This window comes from Triturus cristatus, chromosome 9 (genome assembly GCF_964204655.1).
Source record: "Triturus cristatus chromosome 9, aTriCri1.1, whole genome shotgun sequence".
In the NCBI taxonomy this organism is placed as follows: Eukaryota; Metazoa; Chordata; class Amphibia; order Caudata; family Salamandridae; genus Triturus; species Triturus cristatus.
This window is the reverse complement of record NC_140592.1, coordinates 1,293,107,341-1,293,130,643: the sequence shown is the minus strand read 5'-3', so window position 1 is coordinate 1,293,130,643 and position 23,303 is coordinate 1,293,107,341. Positions and strand designations below refer to the sequence as shown.

Below are 23,303 nucleotides of genomic sequence, written 5' to 3'. Positions count from 1 at the left end.
AGTTCCCTCTGAGCAGTTTTTGCCTGGTTTCTCATACCGGGTAACTAACATTGATGGCAAACAGAACAGTCATCCCATGGCAGAGGTATGTCTCAGCTGGGGAGGTGTCACTGGCCCTAAAAGGGTGGCAGTGTCCCCAACCTTGCCCGTAGACTGCTTGCTGGGGAATGACTTAGAACTCTCAGCTTGGGCTGGAGTTGAACAAGACACCCATTTTAAAATGGTAGGCCTTTCACGAAAGGGTAGTAGGGTTGTGCCAGCCACAACCCCTGTCCAAGTAGATTTCCTCCCTGAAAAGGTTGGAAGGGCAGTGGTAGCCACAGCCCAGGCAAAGACAGACTTCCCTGTAGAGATTGGCAGAGCTGTGACAGTCACAGCTCAACCCCAAACTGAGTGCCTCCCTGAAAAGGTTGGCAAGGCTGTAATGGTCTCAGCCCATACTCAGACTGACATAGGTGTAGTGAAGCCTGAAACTATGGATCACTCCACACAAACAGAGAGTAGTGGGGAGGAAGAAAAGTCTCCCTCTCCCCAGACATTAGGAAAAGGTCAGCCTCCTCAGGGATCTGACCTCACCCCTTGTGAAGGAACTGCCCCAGAGGTAGCCAGGCCTGGCCTGGCAGAGCCTCTGATGTCAGTGGACCTTTCCTAGGTGGGACCCAGTCTGGTGCAGGTAGCCTGCCTCTCTCTACCCTGCCTCAGTCAGCCCAGGGCTGCAGAGGTCAGGGAGGCCAGTGAACCCCAAGAGGGCCCCTGTCCACAGGAACCCCCCCATCAAAAGAATGAGGATTGCCTGGCTAGTAGCCCTAGCCAGGTGATGGTTAAAAACATTCCTGAGGGATCTCCTTTACAGGTAGTTAGGGGCCTCCCCCAGAGGGATTCTGTTGGGCACAGGCAAACCTGGGACCTTAGGGCCCCAAACCTGACCTGTCCCTCCAGTAAGCCCACAAAAGGGACCCAGCCTCCAGCTTTAGGTAGCCAGAGGCTGACCCTGAGAGCACAGTGCAACTCAGTGAAAGAAAGAAAGGCATCCATGGTGGAGGATGATTGGAGGAAGCTGAGGCCTCACTTTGAGGACACTCACTTCAGTACTCCATCTCAACACCAGCCTTTTACTTCGCAAAGACACACCAAAGGTAGAGATTCCCTATGGTGGAGACCCTATGATACCTTTAGGGTGAGGGATTGCTTAGTGGACCATGAGACAGTGGGTAACCATGCCAGTGCTGGTTCTTCGTTATATGGCCATATGGCCACTTAGGCAATAGAGGCTTACCTTGGCAAGGCCAGCCTTATCTCCTTTCGTTTGGGGGGGGGGGGGGGGGTTGTGTAGGAAGGTGGATATCTGACTATGGTTACCCCCAACTTTTTGCCTAGTGTCTAGCTGGTTTTTCGACTTAGTTGGCCTGCGATCCTGCCATTCAGGGTCTCAGGCTGTCTGCTCTCTCTTTAAAATGGACTCCATGTACCCTAGGTACATACACAATTGGTAAGGATCACCTTATTGGACCCTGTACAGTGTACCCTAGGTACCCAGGGCATAGGTGTACCCTAGGCCTCCCAGGGGCTGCAGCATGTATTATGCCACCCCTGGCCTGGACTGCCAATCAGTCACAACTGGCTTATCCCTCAGCTGGGGCAAGGTTGTGTAATCACCCCTTGCTTAGATATAGTATACCTATATCTACCCTTAAAATAGACACATGTGTACCTATCAGCCACTCCTATGGCAGGCCTTAACAATCCTGGAGGCAGAGTGCTTGGTAACATGTGAGATGGTGCTCTAGCATGAGCTGAGCCTGTCTGCAGCTTTCGGAACCATGTCCTTATAGCTGTTCTATGATATAGCCTACCATATACTCTTAAAGTGCCTTATAATCTTAAACGGTTATGGTAACTATGGTTTGGCTTTATCAAAACATGTCGTGTAAGGTGTCTAACACTTTGGAATAATACCCCCATACCATTACTGGTGATGAGGATATTATTCCTCCCTTCTAGAGGGAGAGACATGTTAAAATCCTACTTTGCTGTTTAACTCTCACCAAAGCCTCAGCATCACAAAATGGATGCTGCTGCCACAGACACGAGTCTGACCTCCTGCTGCTGGGAGTCCTCCCAGCCAGGGAGGCCTGGACAATAGGTTTCCTGCTTGGGGAGGTGCTAGCACCACCCCAGACAGGCCTTAGTGTATTGGGGCAGGGAGGGCTGAAAGGAATGAGACATGCCTGGGGCACACAAGGTGTCCCGTGCATAGTCCAGTTCAAACCGGTGCTGGGGCACTCCAGCCCCAGTCCTGGCGCGAAACTGGACAAAGGGGAGGGGGTGTAACCACCCCCCTCCCAGGTCCCACCCATAAGGCGTGACCTAGCAGGCAACCCAGCCCCCCAGATTAGTATAAGAGTGGTAGCTGGGCCCCAGGAGATTAGATTATCCTGAACCTGCAACTTGAACAGAAACTCTGGACCTTCGACATTCGACGAAAGAAGAAGACTGAAGAATCTCCCTTGTGGCCAAGGAGTGGCTACCCTGTGCAAACAGGCACCATCAAGAGACTACCCTTTGCTTTGCTGAAGTTCTACGAGGGACCGACTGCAGAGCCCGACCAGAGCCTTGACTTCCAGACTTCTCCGACCCTGATCCACATCCACAGCCGAGCTGAGATCCGTGGAGGCGACGAGAGACGTGGGACCGGCTACCTGGGAAAAGTGGCGAGTATCTTCCAGCGCAGCCTCTGAGGCACCCTCGAAGTTGTGCACCGGGGATTGAGAAGCCCCAACCCCAAGCACCATCTGCACCGAAGATCAGCCCCCCACACTCCACGAGTCCTGCGTGGGGCCCTTCTGCATTTTTCCTGCTTGCCGCGTCTGTCCGGTTGCTTGCCCGTTGGCTAGCAGCCTTTGTGACGACACACCTTGAAATCTTCACCGCTGGTTTGGCTCCTCCAGACTGGCTCCCGCTTCTTTGCAAAAGAGAAGCACCCCAGACCTTCATGGTCTGCACCAGAAGCAAGTCCTCCGTTCTTCGTGGGTTCCGCTTGCCAAGGCTTGGTGAGTCCTAGTTCGACTTTGACGCCGCCGACAGCAAGAGCCTTCGTGGGACAACTCGCCTCCTGGTCCTGGTCGTCCTCGACGTCTCCTGGTACCCGTGGCTGCAGCGACAAGCTTCACTTTTCACCTGCAATCTTCACGACATCGCCTGGTTCCTTCCTGGTTCCACGTGGTCACTGGCTAGTGACCTTGACTCTGTCCCTTCTGCTTGCAGGTCTCCTCTCTTCTTGATCCCAGCCTTGGGATCCACCGGACACTCTTCACTGACTGCCTGTCAGTAACTTTCCTTCAGGCATCCATAGAAGTCCACGACGAAACCCGACGCAAGTTCACACCTATGCACCCGCAGCCCGTGGGCTAGGTAACTTGGGTACTTCGGTGCTCACAAGGGTAGTGACTATCCTAGGGTCTAGTTTCCGAGTCTCGACTCTCTAGCTGCTTCAGAAGTGTCCTCAAACTGTTAATTTCTAACTGCTAGTAATTCTATTGACTTTTACGCATTGCGCGTGAGTGTTTCCACTCTGCACCTGAATCCCGTGGGCCTTCCACTTCCTAACTGTTGCTAGTGCAGTGTAGCCCCAGCGATTCCCTAGGCCTAGGCCTATCCTATTTCCGTGACAGTGGTCCTTATACCACTTTCTTAGTATATGGTTTGCATCGCCCCTAGGGCCTAACTGTATTACTTACCTGTGTGACTTAATGTATGCTTAAATAAGACTGTGTTGTACTTACCTCTAATCTCATAAAGAGTGCTGAGGGTTTGACTAGAATAAATACACTTTATTTTATATATATATCTGTTGTGGTGTCCTTTCATTTAGTATTCAAGGGATTACATATGGTTATCACAGCTGGCTTCACATGCCATTCAGAGTTTAGCCTAAGACTGCTCTTGTCCATGCTACCACTAGGATAGCTGGTCTATAAAGTTGACTTTACAACCAATCACCATAAGGGTTGTTTGGACTGATACAAGGTGTACACTAGAACTAGTGACATCATATATCAGGCCAACTTCTCACACTCCCTCCAAACAAGCAGCCCTAACCAGGCAACCCGCACTCTCTTGGCACTGGCACACTCCCGCCCCAGCTGCCCTAGAGTGCCTGATCGTGTGTAGCCACAACCTTACGTTTTATCACTGATGTTATATCGGGGTATGATGACACTCATCTAACTCTACTGCTGAGTGCCCGTTGCACCATCGCAAGTATGTCTTTGCCTACTCAGACTGGCTGCAAAGTTTGATGACATTGGCAGCCCAGTCCCGGGCGAAAATAGAAGCTTTACAGTTTCTGGTGCTATCGACGGTACCCGTAGCCTGATGGAACAGAATGCAATTCCCTTACTCCTGTTGAGCATGAACCCACAACCAATTGCTCACCATGGTTCAATATATTCCTGCTAATAATCATTTCCTAGAAGAATGTTGACAAATCTATGTTCTGCAATGGTACTACTTAGCAGCCTGCACCATTCTGCCAGTGCCGAAAAGACCTTTGTCATGCTGCCTGGCCTAATCCATCTGGCCCTGCTCTAGAAGCGCCCGCTTCGGCCTTAGGTCAAACAATTCACCAATAACATAGCTTAGCAAAGTGTGCTGCTGGGTTCTGCCTCTTCATCCATCGCAACCAATTATGAATCAACCCTCATCCGGCCCTGCAGCAAGCAGGACTAGGACTCAAAGCGTCACACCAGGACTCAGTCACAACCCCCGGAACGGACGTGCTCCCCCCAACCTACTGATCCACAGACCGCTTGCATACTGCTCACAGTATGGCTGAGAAGAGAGGCTGTTGATTTAAAACCCTTTTAGATGAACATTAGACAGACCCGACAGGGAGCATCATACGAAATGAGGACGGGACCACAGCACCCGCCTGTGAATCAGCCCCGGTGATTTTTTTCCTGACCCCTCCTAAGACCTTGGAGATCACCATCAACAACATGCAGTGGCCAGGTGGCAGGCACCCAGCGGGACCTTCCAATCCCAGATACTCTCCAAGTCCTTGCCGCCTGGCGGCGCTCCCTGCTGCAGGAAACTTGCTGCCCCACAAGTCGCCTCTCTTGGCCCGTTGGAAATTAAGCGCTGAAATTGTGTGATCACCTCTCGAGGGGGGGGTCGGTGGAACGTATAACATGCGTCCCGAATGTACAATATACGCAAAGGTGTGCAGGCGTGTAGGTATCAGAACCTAACAGTGACTGTGCATTGGAACTAGTGTTCAAACTACGACCTATAGAATATGCGTGGTGCTATGCAGCACAGCTTGGCCCATCTGATCCACTTCACAAACCTTGGAAGCAGGCCTTTACTGGTTACCCTCAGATCCTAGCCGTGCACACCTAACCCAGGGGGTTTACTTACTAACGAAGCATTAGTCCTAATGCTAGCAAGCTTACTGCTCAGTGTCCCCGGACATGAAATGCTAAATCCACCACAAAATCTACGTTCTCCGACCGCAAGTGAAAGGATAATGTGTTCACCAAACCAATGTAAACTAAAATTGCAAGCAGCACTTGTCTGGGGACATTCAACCTCTGTCATGAAGCGCAGCAACGTGGCAATCAAGCCTGGGGAGCTGACACGCCTCTATTTCCCTTGAACTCCAAGAGGCCAAAAGAGGCAAAAAACCGCCCCCACCCCCCCAGGCTAGAAGGATAGCTTGGGCAGGAGGAAAGCTGAATGTAACCGACGAGCCAAATCCTACTACAGGGGAGCACACGGTTACTGCGAAAATGGGTACTCCTACCTTCGACCGGATCCAACAAAAGACCGTCATGATAGCCCTAGTGGTATAGGTTCCACTGCCCCACTCATGAAATTACCGGGCACCCAGAGTGAACGGCTAACATAAGACACCAACGGAGCAGAGGGAGCCCTGCGCAGGGTTCAGGGATCGTGTAACAGTTAACTAATCTGCAGGGCTACACAGCTCGCTCAGGCGATCACTATGGCAAGCAGACCGGCCACCAGCACACCGCGCCTTTACTAGGTGTTACGCGCACTGAAAAGTGTGACTGATCACTATTCATGGCGTTATCTCACGCGCATTGAGAATACATCTCAATATACAAATGTGGATGATGTTACGTGCGATACTGAGCACGTCATGCATCCCTATATTAACTACAAAATAAGCACTCCCTACAACAAGCCCATGTATTGGCTAACCAGCTGAACCCACAGAAGCGGAATAAAAGAGGGTCACACGTGCACGTGCCGTGGGCCCACTGGAAAGCAACAGCCATATGACGCCTGACTGGGATGTACACTCCTTGCGCTGGCGGTGAAGCCAACCACCTTCTGGCCAGCTGCCGCTCAGGGCCCCCCTCATTGCCTACGAGACCCTGAACCACAGACCTTCCTTACACTTTTACGGTCTTGGGGCGCTGGCCGTTACCGCACAGCTGGAAAGTGCGCAACACAGCGGCTTCGTTGACAAGGTTGAACGGTTAACAGCCCCTCCCCCTGCAGTCTTCCATATCTTTAGAGCAGGAAACCGGAGAAGGCTGGAAATGGGCAAAGGAACCTGGGCGACGCAACAACAACTTGATTATGCCTGATCGTTTCCGTAGCGCGGACACGGGGTTCCAAGCTCATTACGAACGGTAAACCCTTTGAACGGTGAGTCCACATCTTAGCTGACACATTCATGTATTGTTGTATTGCGCACTTTGAATCCCTGGCGGTTGTTCCCTTTTTATTGGCGCACACTGTTTGGAATGGCTTTTAGTAGCTAAAGAAACAATAAAGAATTACTTAATTAACTGTGCTTTTAAAATGTGTTATCTAGGCTATTGCTTCAAAATCCCAGCTAATTAGGCAGTCTAGAAGGTGCTTCAGTGTATCGAATGTTGCACAGTGACTTGGGTGGTGGTGGGGCATAAGGCCACGGATTGTGGTTCACTGTTCTAAGAGTGATTGTGGAGTGTGCAGAAGGCCGGAATTTAGTTTTGACTTGTGTCTGACGTCTATTACTTATTTTTATACAGGTGCCTGACCTGCTCAGATGTGTCTGTACAGCTGACATTTTGTCCTGAATTTGCGTCCGATTTTGACCCTTTGTCTTGAATTTTTAAAGTAACTACCCATAATCCGCCTTCTTGTCAGATGGTCACCTTAAATGTCTGTGTGTCAGACATCACTTAAAAAAATACCGAAACTTCTGGGGGATCCGCAGTGGGGAACCGTCCCATCCCCTCATTATTCGTAGGTAATCACTTCTCTTTCAGTGTTATAATCATCCCCGCCATCTCAATAACTCGCCGTACATCAGTAAATACCACCCAGGCCGTCCATAGCTTTCTGATCATCTCTGTCACAGACGTCGCACGGTCTCCAGCTTGGCCCCCAGTGCCCCCACTTGACTCGTCTCGCTCCTCTGGCCCCGCCTCTGTTGGGAAGTCCCTTCCGTAGCTTTCGCTTTCGGTTTGCAGTTCTACTCAAGTGTATGATGGCAACAGATGGGAAAAGGATCAGCAGACACGGCCTAGAGTGTATACACGCCAGCCATTGAAGGAGGGGAAAGGTAGGCACAAAGGGCAGCGCGCAACAAATACACCGAGAAGGAAAGGGAACGAGAAGCCGGGAACGGCATCTGTGGACAGCGCAAAGCCGGGGCTGCCGGCGCCGGGGCTCGCACGATGGCGTTTCTACAGGTGAAGACGGAAGCCAAGCAGAAGGTGAGAGCCGCTGGGGCCCTTCCCAGGCGGCAGTGGCAGCCACAGGGGGTAAAACTAGTGACTGGGGGGCAGCACGTGCCAACATCCAGGCGGGAGGCTCACATTTCTTTAACCCAAAAATAACTACTTCAGATTTCCGAAAGTTAAAGCCATCGGGGCAATTAGTCATTAAACGCCAATGAGGGCTCCTGGGGGTGGCATTCGTAGAATTTCCACCCCCCCCCCCCGTACATCAGCACAGTTCAGGACAGGTAGGTGGTCTCGATTGGCTGGCGACCGACAGGAGCTGCGCTAAGTGCGAATTCCATAGTGCGCAGTATAGGAGCCCAGGGAAAGGTAGGCACCAGTTCTTGTGACTCCGCCCACCCACCCTTAGACGTTCCATTAATTGGTGAGATTTTGTGTGCAACTAATTGATTTATGTTCTTAATGTCGCTTGGACAGGTGGCAGAATTGGAAGAGATCAAGACAGGTAGGAAGGGTTGGGGACATTCAGACTAGCTTCGGACAGAGGGAAATAGGAGACCGAGGAATGAGGCACGAGGTAGGCAGGTGACGGAGATAGGGGTTGTGGAGGAGGATTAGTTAGAACAATGTTGGGGCAGTTTGTTGTGGGGAATTGTTTATGGGCGGGGGTGATAAAATTTGTATTAGTGAGGCATTATTTGCATATCTGTATTAAAATGTAAACTGCTTACCTGTCCAATAAAGCAGCCCTTTACCCCATGTTTGGCCTGTGGACGTGCTTATTGCCCGATTTTTATTTTCGAAATCTCCCTGTTGATTGCGATGTACGGGTCAGGCCAGGGTGAGGAGACATCTGCACTGGACACTTGGTAGCAGCACCCACACAAGGTACCTACGCAGCCCACCCGGAGTCCACACGGCAGCAGGTGCACTTAACACCTTCATGGTCACGGGGTGGCGCTACACTCGACGAGCGGCCTGCCAGTGATTGCGGATTGGCGCATGCTTGTGACGCATAGCGAGGCAGGCTTGTGACATTTAGGGCCATATTATCAAGAACATCGATAACATCGCCGCTTTAGCGGCAGGCAAGCGGCGATAATATTATCGCCGTTCTTGATAATATGGCCCTTAGTGTGGGTTTTAACATTTGAATCATATGCACTAAAAGCGCAGCATGCCGAATGCTGTTGACAGAGTGACTCAGGAAGTAGGCGCAGCAAGAAAGGGCATACCCAACCTTAACCTTCTTAAAGGGGGTCACTGTGGGAGCTGTTAATGGTCCGGGGTTAATCAACTGTTCACAACACGCATGGACAAAAACAATATGTCTCGCCTTTGGGACTTATTGGCTTTGCCAATGGTTTTTAGTGGTGCTGTAGCTAAGGTACTTCCTACCATTTCCCCAGGAACCGTAAAGTATGGTTTGTGGGGCAGCCGAGGGCTGCATCGATGCCAGCAGGTGGGGCCCAGGGGGCAGGTCGATGTAAGTTGGGTGTGGTTGTACTTAATGTGGGCTGTGAGTCGTGGAGTTATTTCGAGTATGGCTATCATTCCATATTGTCCTCTAAATTATGCCCCTAGTTTCTAGAGGAGACAGATTTGACAGTATTCTGCTATACTGCATCTCAGACTCTGTCCCTTTGCCACACCCTGGGGTAAGCCTTCTCTGTTTGCTGTGGCTACCGTTAGCGAGTTAAGTGTTCAAAGGAAGTAAGGTTATTGAATTGGAATGAAATGGAATCTTAAGCCTCATAATCTCTTTATTTATTTAGTCTCTTACCTATAAACATTGGGAATACTTAGAAACAGGCTCAGTTAAGGTAGAATGTTCTATAACCCCCACCCCCTGCTGTGTGAAGACTAGCACTACTAGTATTGGTGGTAAAAGGCGCACACCATAATTGTCATTCGAAATATCCGTGCTCACACTTCCTTTCTCGCGTTTGAGTCAATGCTTAATTTGTGCCGGTGATTGCCTGTGGGGTTCACCGGCGCTCATTTATAGGACCTACACTTGTTTTTCCTAACCATACATTTCAAGAGGGAAAAGCACACAATGGGGAAAGGAGGAGGAAGAGAAAGAAGGAAAAAACGTCCCCAAGGGAGAAAGCAGGACCCTGGAAGAGGGAGACAAGGGGTCAGGGAGTGGCTGGTAGTGGATTAAAGAGGACTCGGGTGGATTGAGGACTACGCAGTCTTGGTATTCAGTGTGCTGACATTTAATTGCGCCTGCAGCGGTCTTCTGAGCAGCAGTTTGGACACCAGCAATTATTATAAATTAGGCACTGGGATATGGTTCATTTACTTATAAAGAGTGTGTTCAGCAGGGTTTAGATGTTTCTGTTGTGATGTGCATGCATGTTACAGTTATACACAATGGTCCACTGCTAGCAAGAGCTTAAGCACCCTCTGATGTCATCATGGGAATGTTGGGGCTGGTGCTTTGGTGAAGAAGGATGCAAGTAAGTTAAATGGTACAGAAATTCAGTGATTTAAACAAGTGTGACTGGAGCCTGTCAGCACAAAGTGCTCTAGGCTAGGGGCTCCTATTTTTTCAGTTACCCTGATAATACCTTGGTACAAATAGCCTCTGGTTTACCATCCGGGAGTTCCCAGGTGCCTAAAACCATAAACTGGGTTCCTTCCTTCACTTTTAGAGCTGCATGTTTAGAGGAGGAATGTTGGTAACTAGAGCTAAAATGAACCATCAGGATCCTATGTTTGGTTGCATTGAAGTAACATAGCACTTTCTCTGACATTTACATATATACAGGTCAGACAGAGAAAGTGATGAAAGATTGGACCGCATGATATGTTTAGTGAGCCTCAACAACTGTTCAAGCGAGCTGAGAGTGTGGGAAAGGTACGCATGATATGTTTAGTGAGCCTCAACAACTGTTCAAGCGAGCTGAGAGTGTGGGAAAGGTACTAATCTCTGAAGGCAATAACTTAAAACCAAATAATGTACTTGGTTAAATCTCAGAAATTAGTTGCTTACGTACTAAAGGGAATTCTGATAAAATGTCAAGTGAGGGAGTCTCATAAGTATCAAACAAGAGCTGAAATAGTACTGTTTAATAGTAGTGCATTGACTATGCATTAAAGGTGTACCGATTGCATTCGTATTCAATCTGTGACCTCCTTTGAGAGCGTGGCCGCATATATTCTGTTGCGGGCCAGACTGCACAGTTTACTGTGGATCGCAAGGGCGCTGGCCAATTTAGCCACAGTGGGACTCCATCTTCTGCATTACCATACGGTGACATACGTGTAAAATGGGATTACCCTTCAAGTCATTTATTTCATATATTTTATTGAGTGTTTGTATGGGATTATAGGATGAAGTGAGAGGAGTGTTGCATCTAATTGGGAAACATCGAAACAAAGAAAAGATATCATGTTCTACACAACATTAAGGCTTTTGACCGTCTTCTGCCCAGTATACATTTTCTAGTATTGTCACTTCTCTGACTTTTAACTTTGACAAAATTGCTAATTTTAACGTTAACATTTTTTCTAACGCCACGCAAGTGATGTTATTGATTTTAAAGTTTTCCCATAGTTCCCGTTGCCTTAACCAACAGCAGAGGTGTTACCTTTTTCTATGAGGTTTGACTCGATGGCGATGCAGCATTCGTTTAAAAAGATGGCACAAAAAGTGAGCGAGCCCATGGTTGGGCGTTCATCCCAGATTTTTCATGGTTGGTGCGGGTGGCGACAGAGCAAGGATGGATCCGCAACACAGAGGATCAGGTGTCTCCAGAGAGTGGAGGAACTGACAGTGAAAGAGGGAGAGTCCCAGCTTTGTGTGATGTGGACACCTGGTCGGGTACTGTGTGGACAAGTCCACGGACATGCGTCTCCCACGGTCTCTTGAAGCACCAGTGAGTGTCCTGGAGTCAATGTCAGTCTGTGTGAAGAATTAAATGAAATCTGCTCTTGAAAAAGTGAAAACCTCAGTAAAATAAATTGTAATATATAAAATATTCCCGAAAAGCTTTAAAATTACAGACTTGTCCATGGTGTTGACTGAATTAAAAGGAATGCTAAAAAAGATCTTTTCTTTGGGCCATGTGAACATATCTTCTGTAGGTACTGCCCTTTACCACTCGTATACCAACGTCACATTACTGGTGTGCTACCAACGTCACATTGATGGTGTGCTACCAACGTCACATTACTGGTGTGCTACCAACGTCACATTAATGGTGTGCTACCAACGTCACATTACTGGTGTGCTACCAACGTCACATTACTGGTGTGCTACCAACGTCACATTAATGGTGTGCTACCAACGTCACATTAATGGTGTGCTACCAACGTCACATTAATGGTGTGCTACCAACGTCACATTAATGGTGTGCTACTAGTTGCACTTGTTGTCTGTAGTCACTTAACAATCTCAGGGTAACGGGCTTGAGCACCCAAAGCCTAAATGCACTACATGGAAAGGACTGAAAATAGAGGACTGATAGGCAATGCAATGTCATATGCTACTGCACTGCTAATTAACCCTCCGGCCTATTTCAAAGTACCCTACTCCATGGCCTCCCATACTCCACACTGGAACCCCTTAGGGCATTATACACACCGTAGCACATCTCATACAGGGCCTAGGAAATATGATCACTTCACACCTATCCATATGGAACTCTGTTGACTCTTCATGGCAGCCCACACCATCTTCAAAACCAGCTGCATAATTTACAAAGCCATCACGGCTATCACTTCAGCTTATCTTGAAAACAAACTCACCATCTCTGGTGGTTCTTTGCATACTCGCAGCCAGGACACCATCAGATTGCAGACTAAGAAGTGTAAAAAAGAAAAAAACAAGACAACAGGCCTCTTTCATCTATGCACCGAGGATGTGGAACAACATCCCCATATACATCGGGACCACCCCAGCACTTCGTCAATTTAGGAGGAAAATGAAGACATACCTCTTTAAAGAATACTATAACACAGTGTATTAACCATCCACAACTCGGCCTTCTCTCATTTTAATTCTTGATTTTAAGCTTGCATTTGACCATGTACAGTGCTTTGTTGCCTTTTGGATAGGTTTGTGCTATAGAAATCCCGTAAACAAACCTACATATACATTGTGCCAGCATTATGATCTGTGCTCCTGACTGTTGCTGCAGCCTGGTCTCTCTTTTGTTCTAAGAACCCCGAAATTGGCTCTTTGCATAAGGCAGGCCTCATTCTAGAGTGGCACATCGGGTGAAAAACAATGGGTTGGAATGTGAGTCGAAGCGATTACCAGTGGTTTAGACTATTTGCCAACATTTCTTTGTCCACCTTTTGTGTTTTTGGTGAAACCCCCAAGGTGTCAAGTAGTATCCCAAACTTGGGTCCCTTGCGCTCCGTGACAAAGGATCCAAGCTAAAGCTCTTTATGAGACCAAAAAAGGCCAGAACAGGTCTGGGTTACTTGTGTTCCCTTCTGAAGTGTGCTTTAGCAGGCAGCTTGGGATGTACTCCTCTCATGAGCAGCTCAGCCAGTACTGACTTTTATAAGGTGGGCATCTGTTTTGAGTGGCACAGTGGACAAAGAACAATGAGTTTGAATTTTACCCAAAGCGACTGCCAGTGGTTTATACTATTTACAAGCCTTTCTCCCATCTTTTGTCTGTTTTCAGGGCTAGTGTGTGCCAGCATCCCACATCACCCTACCTAAAGGTTTTGGTGGTGTACCCATTGCCCTCTCCTACCGCTTCACCTTGCCCAAAGGTAAGGAGGAGCTAAACAATTGTACAATGCTTTTCAACACAACACTGTGGGCCACGGAGGAGGTGGTGATCTGCACTCATCCCTTCCCCCTGTTTTCAAATAGACCATGGGTGATGGCAAGTAGGCCAGCGTGGAAATTAACTTCCCTGTCATTAGGCAAGTCATGGGTATTTTGTGTATAGCCCAGTGGTCCTGGGCAGGGGCTGAAGGCCTTATTATGTTTTGTCTCCTCGGCCTGTGAGACAGTCCAGGAAGACATATTCATAAGTGGATGGGAATACTGACTCATGAATAATGCAGCTTCGACACTCCTGATACGTTTTTTTCTTTAGTTTCATTTTTTTTTCATTCCTGTTAGACACGGGTAGCGTGGTGCAGAGCGGGCGGGCCAAACTCCGGAGGAAATGTGTAAAGCATCAGCGTAGCACACACAGGCGACACACCAGGCACACTACAAAAAGAGACCTACGCCCAGTTTAGGTAAAAAAACAGCATATGTATTATGCAAAACACAGCAAGAGGTAATCACAGTGGTAACACTGTGCCAACTGGCACCAGGTAGACATGTACAGCGGGGGACTATTTACAGGGCAGGCCCAATCGGGCCGCTGCCAGAACCATCACAAGAGTACGTGGAATAAATGCAAGTCTCAGTACTAACCGTAAGGCAGCCAGTACCTACTGGCAAGATCAGGAGCTTAGCATCCTCACATTAGCATAACTGCAACATCATTAGCGCCACAGCATTATCATGAGTCCATTATGCCCAGTCTTAGCAACATTGCCATAAACATAAAGCATTATCCATCGGCATGAACCTGTGGGCATAAACGTGAACATTAGGGGCACATTATGCACAATGACCATCAGTGTAAGGGCATCCACACATTGGCATAAATCGTGAGGCTCCTCCCTAGGCATAAATGCAAACCATTCGCATAGGACCTATACATGAGGCCTAGAAAGAAAACATCCCTGCATCATATCAACACCACAGTATGAGCATGGGAACATATGGGCATGGAGGCATAGACATAGAGCATCCCCTTGGGCATAACAATAACAGCAGTGGCCACAACCACATGAGCAGGAGTCACCTTATTCATGGCCCCAACGTTGTAGCCATGCTGAATGAGACCCACAAGTTATGGGCTAGGTATGAGTCCCTCTCCTGGACTCAACAACAGTATTGCCCCCTCGGTACAGTTGCCCGCGCTCTCGCGGTGCAACTGTGATGAGCAACAGGACACTAGCACCAATGGGCGTAGGTGCGAGCCCCACTCTGAGGCTAGGGAATGAAGAAAAATGCCCCAAAACATTGCATGTGGGAGCCCCTCTTCTGGGGCTCTCCAGTTACCAATGACGTGGCCCACAAAGTATCGGCACGTTGGATCCCCCTCCGGGAATCTGAAGTCCACAATGCCCCCAGCCGTTGCAGCGGCCCACTGTTAGGCGGGGCCGCTGTAGAGTCCCACCGCCGCAGGGGGCGGGCACCGACAATGTGCCCTACAACACCCCCCAACCATCAACAGGCTGAGCCCCTCTCACCGGCTCCCGGGGCAGGCTTCGGACATCTCTTGCTGCAGGCGCAGCACGCGGGGCTCTCCTCCGCTCCGGGGAGCCCCGACCACAGCAGCACTTCTTCCGACTGCACCCGGGCCCCCTCCTGGGACCCGGGACTTCGATTCGGAGCCCGCGGGGCTCCGGACATCCTGCTTCTTCTTTTGCAGGCCGGGCCTTCCTTGGCGGTTCCCTCTCCTTGTGGCTGTGATGTCGGGGAAGTCCTGGTTGCCGGGCAACACCCCTCGCACCTGCACCAATCACAGCGCGGCTCCCATGATGTCACGGGGGAAGCCCGCGCTGCTCCTTTCACGGCTCCCTGGCCGGCGGCGGGGACTTTGCGTAAGACCTGAAGTGTGGGGTGGGCTCCCGCCTTCAAATAAAAACCACTGCGGGGTAGGCAACCGCGCAACTGCACAAATGCGGGGTGGGCACCCGCGAAGGTCCACTATACGTGGTAGGCTCCCGTTACGTTTTAAAAAAGAAGCCAAAACCGCGGGGTGGGCTCCTGCTGGTTTTTAAGTATGCAGGACCGCGGCACACACGCGGGGTGGGCATCCGCGACAGGCAGCAAAAAGCGGGGTAGGCTCCCACTATATTTCTCCCATTGACAGCTCTCCCGGGCAGCCTGCGGGGGCTGCGGCGGTGATCTTGAGCGCAGGGCGCTTGCGGACTCAGCGCCGGATTGCCATTCCAGGTCCGGGGCACACAGCAGCACGCTGACACAGTGCTGGAAACCTCTGGCAGGGTCTTAGGCTTCACAGCGCGACACGGGCATAGCGCTTGACGTAAGAACAGGTGCAGGGGCCCAGCGCTTCACAATACCTGAAGGAATCCTCAGCAGAGGTAGCACTCTCAGGCTCACAGCGCGTCGCAGTCCCAGCGCTGTGGGTGGGTTTCAGGTGTCAGCTCCTCACCTCCTGGGCAGTAAGATACAGCGCTCTTCTTCTCCAGGCGCTAGCCAGCAGGCAGGGCACAGTTGTAGTGTTCACGAGGCGCTAGGTAGGAGAGCATCAGGTACTACTGGGCAAGATCAGTGGTCAGTGGGCACTCATCAGAACAGGGCCACCCACAGTTCCTAGGAACAGTCATCCCTCATAACGTGGCACTCCTCCTGGTAAAGCAGTCTATGCTACAGCAGCGGGCTCTCACTGGCCCTGTGGACAGCAGAGGAGTTACAGTTGGGCACAGGGGCCAGCACACAGGCCAATGTGGCGGTACCTCCTGGCAGCATGTCCCCTCACAGTCAGGTCCACGCTCAGTCTTGAGCACATGGTGGCACAGCCCCCCTATATATGCACCCCACCTACCAGAGAGGGCTGTAAGCTTCTGGAAGGTTCCCTGGGGAACCGGTCCCAACTGGTTTAAGGGAAGGTGTAGAGCACCCTGAGTGCCAGGCTTCCCTCCAAAAGCTGGGGGTGCTGGGAAACAAACGACTAGACTGGTAACCCAACTCAGTCAGGCGGCACATGTGCAGACAGGAATGGCGTCCATTTTAAAAGTGACATTTTACAAAGGTGCATTCCTACAATGGTGGAAATACAGGTGCGTACACCATTGCATAACATTTAACATTTGTATTTCAAATACATCAACATGACATGTTGATTCCCACAAAAGCGAAAAAATTCAGGGAAAAAGGGCCAAGTCCATCAATTCCTCCAAATGTTTGCCATATACTTTGACATGCACATTGAACTCATTCATTTTGCTGTATAACTTTAAAATAAACTTATCTGGTTTTAACCAAACTATGAAAAGGCACTGAATGATGGAAATGTTGCTGTCCCATAAAATAATGTTGACTATCCAGTCATCCATTTAGGAGATATGTATGCAAAAAAAACTTCTATAGGGAATCCCATTTTATGGGTGAGTGAAAAGACCCCTTATAACTTTTGAACTGTTTGACTAAATTCACACCAAATATTGCATGCTCATAGCTGTCAACCTAAATGTTTCTTCCTCCCAAGCTTGGTGCAGGCTACTCAAGGGGGACTTTATTAAAGATGCTATGGAATGAGACATCAACCTTCGCACCTGTATGTTTGTGTGCATGTAGAACAGCAAGTATGCAGATGTGCCGAGTTTAATATGCTATTTGTTCCCATTGTTGAGTGTGGGGAAGGGCCATGACTCGCCCTGTGCTTCAGCCTTGTTACATATCACACTTCACCATGCAGCAAGATTGCAGCTCGCATGTAACCAGGCAGCCCGGTCTGCAGTGTTCTGTGGTGCCCAAAGTACACCGAATCCTGTGATCCACAGCCTAGACTAAACTTCACACCTCACCCTGCTGGTCAGACTGAGTAAACCCACATCTCACACTGCATCCTAGAACTTGCTGTGCTGCCTAGCTCCTCCTTTACTCTACCTTGGTGGCTAGACTGCACCTCACACCTCTCCCAGCAGCACATGCTGCACTTCACATGTACCCTTCATACAAGACAGCTCCTCATCTTTGCTTACAAACCTCTGGTCCTGAAACATTGCCCCAAGTCCGATTGCATTTCAAACATCACAAGGCTGCATGTCACAGTCGCACTCCATTCTGTGGTCAACACTGTACCTCATACCTCAAGCTGTACTGCAGACAGCACATCATAACTTGTTAAGCAGATGCTGCCCGCTTTGTGCTTCATACTTCATACTTCTAAAAGTGTTCCTCTCTTTGTTCACAGGTGGAAGGATTTTGGAAGGAATTGAACGCAGAGGTAAGAGGCGGTCCCAGAGTGGAATTCCACCCCAGAGTGCCTTTAATTGGAGATTCTTACCAACAGTGCCCTCTGTATGCGGTACCTTCAATTATTGCCCTTAGTCTGAGCCTCCTTCCAGCAGTGCCCTCAGTGCGAGCCTGTTTCCAGCAGTGTCTTCAGTATAAGCTTTCTCCCAGCACTGTCTCAAGTGCGAGCCTCCTTCCAGCAGTGCCCTCAGTGCGAGCCTGTTTCCAGCAGTGTCTTCAGTATAAGCTTTCTCCCAGCACTGTCTCAAGTGCGAGCCTCCTTCCAGCAGTGCTATCCGTCCGTGCTAGCCTCCTTCCAGCTGGGCCCTCAGTGCGAGCCTGTTTCCAGCAGTGTCTTCAGTATAAGCTTTCTCCCAGCACTGTCTTCAGTGCGAGCCTCCTTCCAGCAGTGCTATCCGTGCCAGCCTCTTTCCACAAGTGCCATCAGTGCGAGCCTCCTTCCAGCAGTGCTATCCGTGCCAGCCTCTGTCCACAAGTGCCATCAGTTGGAACCACCTTAACCACCTTCCTGTAGGGCTTTCAGTGGAAGCTTTCTTCCACCAGTGGCCTCAGGGCAAACCCCCCTTTATCAGTGTCTTCAATGTAAGCATACTTTCAGCTGTGCCCTCGGTGCGAGCGACCTTCCAGCAGGTCCCTCAGTGGAAGCCTCCTCCCAGCAGTGCTTTAAATGTGAACTATCCTCCAGCAGCATCTTCAGTGTTAATCTACTCCCAGCAGTTCCCTAAGTGTGAGATTCCCTCCAGCATTTCCCTTGAACAACCTTCTTCCAGCAACGCCCTGTCTCTGTGGTTTCTTCTATCAGTACGGCAGCCTGAACAGGTTGAGCTTCATCTCAGCTGTTCCCTCAGAGTACTACCCTTGCACGCAGCAGTGCCCTGTCTGTATTTTCTTTTTGCTCCCGTGCCCTTTGGTCATCAGGTGTTTTTGTTTTTCTTTAGACCCAGGCCCTGGTTGGAGCTGACTTTCCTAAAAAGATCTGCGAGCTGGACAATTTGTTGAAGGTGTGTAAGATCTCCTTGCCATTTCTCCAAGTTAAATTTCCACTCCTTCCTCCCAAAGCACTAATTCAGTTGCATGGCGATGATGCCCAAGTGGTGCAGCTAGCTGGAAGCCCTTCTGTTTCAGTTCAATTCCATTGTCCTTACTGCTGGACTCGTGTTCGGGATGGAGTGAACTAGTGCTCTTGCAGCAGACCCAAAAAGCCTGGTTGTAAGATTCAGTGCCCTAGCTGGAGGAGCGGCAGAGCAAAATTTGACAGACTGACTCACATATGGAGAACATTCCCAGGTATGCCCCATCACACCTCCCTTTGGGCAAGACGACTCAACAAATTGCAGACCCCCTAAATGAAGTGGAAGAAGCCCTTTTATTAGGATAAGTTCCTTAAGCCAACTATTGTGTGTACATTAAATTTAAAAAACGTAGAAATTCACTGAAAATAACAAGTTAACAAGACTCTATAGTTAGGTGAAAATGTCAGTTGAAACATACTGTTCTAAACAAACAAAACCACTGAAATTTCTCTTTTATAGTACTCTCAAGTAATTCTAACTCATGCCTTTATGTAACTATAATTCTCCACCCTGCCATGCAGTATTGTTATTGTTGATGTCATTTTGGATGTTGCGGTGTTATCAGTGACGTCATAGAACATGTCATGAGATATGTAATATGTGAGATATAATTAGCAGTGCGTGGCGAGGGTATGAGTTATAGTTACTTGAGATAACTATAACTGGTGAATTTCAGTGACACTTTCACTTAACTATAATGTCCCTTTAACCATTGTGTTTTCTTGCGTGAATGTACAAGATGTAAAAAAAAAAATTTTAAGTAAGATATTACAGTTCATAACTACCACGTCACTTGAACTTTGGTTTTTCTGTGAACTTGTGTGTTTTTTAACGTAAAGTAAGGCATCAATTGCCATGCACAGCGTGGTTTGGTTGCCCAAACACTCAACGCGCACAGCCTATGACTGTGAGTGGCGCGGAGTTGGGCAGGCACCCAACCCCCGGGGGTACCTAAATCCCCATTTCTGTGGTCTATGGCGTGGGGTTAGGGGCATGGCTTGGCCTGTGGCCAGGTCCTTTACTCAAACCCTCTCCCCCATAGGGCCATGTGCAGAGTTGAGCGCAGGGGCTTGATGCAGGATCAGCCGCTTCAGGCGTGCAGGACTGATAGTGTGATGTAACCATATAAAGGGTGTCATTTTAAGTAAGGCAGGCCTACTGATTTTGTCATAGGGTTAAAAAAGCAACAACAAAAAAAGTGGGCATATTGGCTTTATCATGGGGTCAGCTTATCAACATATATAAAGCAAACCTATTTTCTTTGACAAAAAGCCAATAATAAATATAATCAAATGTATATTTTATACATTCACACATTACAGTGCTTAATTAATGTGATTGTCATAAAATATTTACAGTAAATCCTTATTAAAAAAAGTATTTGAGTTTTTTAAAAATGTTTCATATCACAACGTACAGCCATAGAACCCAACACAAGGGGTCACTGCATTCCAGCTGAAGATCATACAGCTCCAGCGTGGAGTGATTTAAAAAAAACATATGGTTAGCTTTCATGGGGGTCATGGATTCAATGACCCAGGAGATTAACTTTTTTTTTGTTCTAAATGTAACTGGGGGCTGCTGCACTCACTGCAGCCCACCACAACATTAAAAAGAATGATTGGCGGTGCCCCGTTCCTTCTAGGGTCAACACCAAGAAGAAAATATATAAAAGAACAAAGCTCTAATGCATTGCGGACTGCTCCTTTTACGGAGCAGTCAGTAAGAAATGAACACGGCTCCTGCCACTCATTTATGATTATTATTATTTTTAAAGTGGGTGCCCACCTGGGGCACCCAGAATATGTTCAAACGTAGAGGGTCGCGGGGGGAGCCACAATGGCCCCTGCTAGCTCCCCAGCCAGCCCCAATACAGGTTCCAGCCAGCGGGAGACAGTATTGTTTTGTTCCCGCAGTCGGTGTCCAACTGGGTACCCACAACCTCCTTGATTTATTTTTTATTGTAGTGGAGCATCAGGGACCCAGCGGTCGCCCCCAGCCACCACTTTGGCGGGAGACAGACAAATTCTTATTTTTTTTTAATGCCTATAATGTAGGCAAAATCATTGGGAGCTGACGGCTGGATCTTTAGTCAATAACTTTTGGGGGTATGCTTGCACTCTACCTGGCAGGAAACAGCAGTGTCCCAAGGGATGGGGTCCCTAGGACACTGCTTTGATCGGGCCCGGCGGATAGGGTGCCTCAGGCCTCCTAGGGACTCCGGGGGGGGGGCCCAATGCACCCCTGCACCTGGAAAAGGCCCGGGGATGGGTCCCTCGAACCCTTAAAGAGGCTCGGGGAGAGGGCCCCCTTCTCCCCATTATAAGAATGGCTCTGGAAGCTTATTTTGCTCCTGGTGGCAAGCTCTAGACATTCTGAGCATTTTCAACAGGCCTCCTGACCTCTAAGGGGGCGTATTCTGCATGGAACTGGATTTGTTGGCTCCCTGCTGCAGCCTTCTCTTCTGCCTGTTCCTGGTGCTGCTCTTTTGCTGGTAGGGGCGTATTAGGCACCTCCTTTGTAATTATCCAGCAAAGCACCCTCCTTTAAGCACTCCTCACGCCTCAGTGCCTCCTGGTTGTCTTGCAGAACACCTGTGAGGGAGCAGTGGAATTCAGGTTTTGTCAGCAACTGACCCTCCGGGGGCATATGGGAGCCACAGCCACCGGCCCTGGAGGGACCCATCATAATCCCTTGTCAACTGGAATCAAAATCCTTAGTCCATCATCGCAGGGCATCGGTTAGCTTCTCTTTTCAGTTAGGCATATTTTCCACCATTATCCCCTGCATTCTTCTTAACTGCATATCTGCAGCCAAACACGTGTTAGAAATAGCTGAAACCATTCTAGCTGACGGTATTGACATTGCTTTCCTAGCGGAAACCTGACTTAACGCACATTCGGCCCCCACACAACACTTACTCACTCCCCCTTGTTTTTTGTCATTAGACAGGACAGACCAAAAAGAATAGGAGGTGGGCCTGCAATAATCCACAAAAATAACATTTGCCGTAACACATTGGTAACCATGGACTACGCAACCTTTGAATATCTCTCAGTTGAACTCCCGTCAATTGGCTCTACTCCTATCATAGTTCACACCATCTACCACCCCCTGGTGATTCCCTTCTTTTTCTGAAAAAATAACCAACCTAATAATACAGTTCTCCCTTACTGACACCAAATATGTGCTACTAGGTGACTTTAACGTGCACTGGAACGACACTGAAGACGCCATAGTCCTTAATCTGATAAACCTCCTTGAAATTAATGACCTTAAGCATCTCTGCAACATAGAGACCTACAATAAAGGATCTACGCTTGATGCAGTAATCACTGGAAAGTAACTTGTCTCCCTTTGATCCATCATGCCCATCGAGTGGTCTGACCACCACCTAAGTTTTGAGGCACTCAGCGGCGCTACGTAGGACATGAGGGGGAGAATGGCCATGCTGAGCCCAAAGCACACAAGGGTTGTTACATAATGTGCACAACATCTGGTAGGCACAAAGCTATTGCGTGCCTTTATAACATACTGCAGGAGGACGTTTTCGCCCCCTTCATGATCTACTAGACAAATGGGCAACAGATATAGGTACCCCATTGTCAGATGGAGATTGGGCAAGAGGGATCACTAGTACCCACCGGGTGTCGGAGAAAACCCGTTTTAATTTAATAAACTTCCATTACCTGCACTGGGCATATCTCACCCCAGGCAAGATAAACATATTTTTCCGTACTACACCGGTGGCATGCCCTAGATGTGGTGAGGTGGGTGCTTAGCTGTTACACATGTTGTGCGACTGTCCCACCTTACTGAATTCTGGACAGACTTAGTGACATCTGTTAATGATATCACTGACCGCACTATCTCCTACTACGTGCCTTTTGGGTCTTTACCTGAGACCGGCCAAGCGCAAGGTGACCACTAAGTATATGGGCCATGTGCTAATATTAGCCAAGAGGCAAATACCCATTAACCGGTGAAGTGGTTTAGCGACCTTGAATGTTGGACAGAATATGAAGATATGACCCTTATGAGGGATTCCAAACGTGGGAGGGTCCCAGTGGAGATGGTCAGAGCCTGGGGGGGTCTACTGGAAAAATCTAAACGGGGGATGCCCCTGATCACGAAGGTGTCCCCATGCCCTAATTGGGCATGCTGATCATATGTAAGTATCACATATGTTCCCCCAGATGGACATGCCATCAGACCCGCCACCAACACCTGCTGTATTTCTGGGCATCTCGCTGAGCGAAATACCCCCCACAACTGAACATGCTTTCCCCCTGTATCTTAATAGCTGTTGACTATTCAAGGACTTATCCATGTTCCTTCCTTTGGGGGGCTATTGGACTAGGTAAGAGGGTGGAGAGGTTTGAATTGTTATTTTGGCTTTCATTGGGATGCCATTGGTGATGCTGACACGGCGCATTGCTGAAGTGTTTACTATCATGCAGTCAATGGGGGGGCTCTCAGAACCTCG

At 49.0% G+C, this 23,303-nt stretch overlaps 1 protein-coding gene across 1 annotated transcript in view; it reads left to right on the top strand.

The window, feature by feature from the left end:
* Positions 1 to 7,449: 7,449 nt before the first annotated feature.
* The window catches only part of LOC146799803 (proteasome activator complex subunit 1-like), a 170,950-nt gene continuing 155,096 nt past the window's right edge, over positions 7,450 to 23,303 (top strand). Inside the window, exons 1-3 of the mRNA XM_085627485.1 lie at positions 7,450 to 7,736; positions 17,683 to 17,715; positions 18,683 to 18,745. Coding sequence (XP_085483611.1) covers positions 7,698 to 7,736; positions 17,683 to 17,715; positions 18,683 to 18,745 — 135 coding nt within the window. The 5' untranslated portion in view covers positions 7,450 to 7,697. The remainder of the gene's footprint in view (positions 7,737 to 17,682; positions 17,716 to 18,682; positions 18,746 to 23,303) is intronic.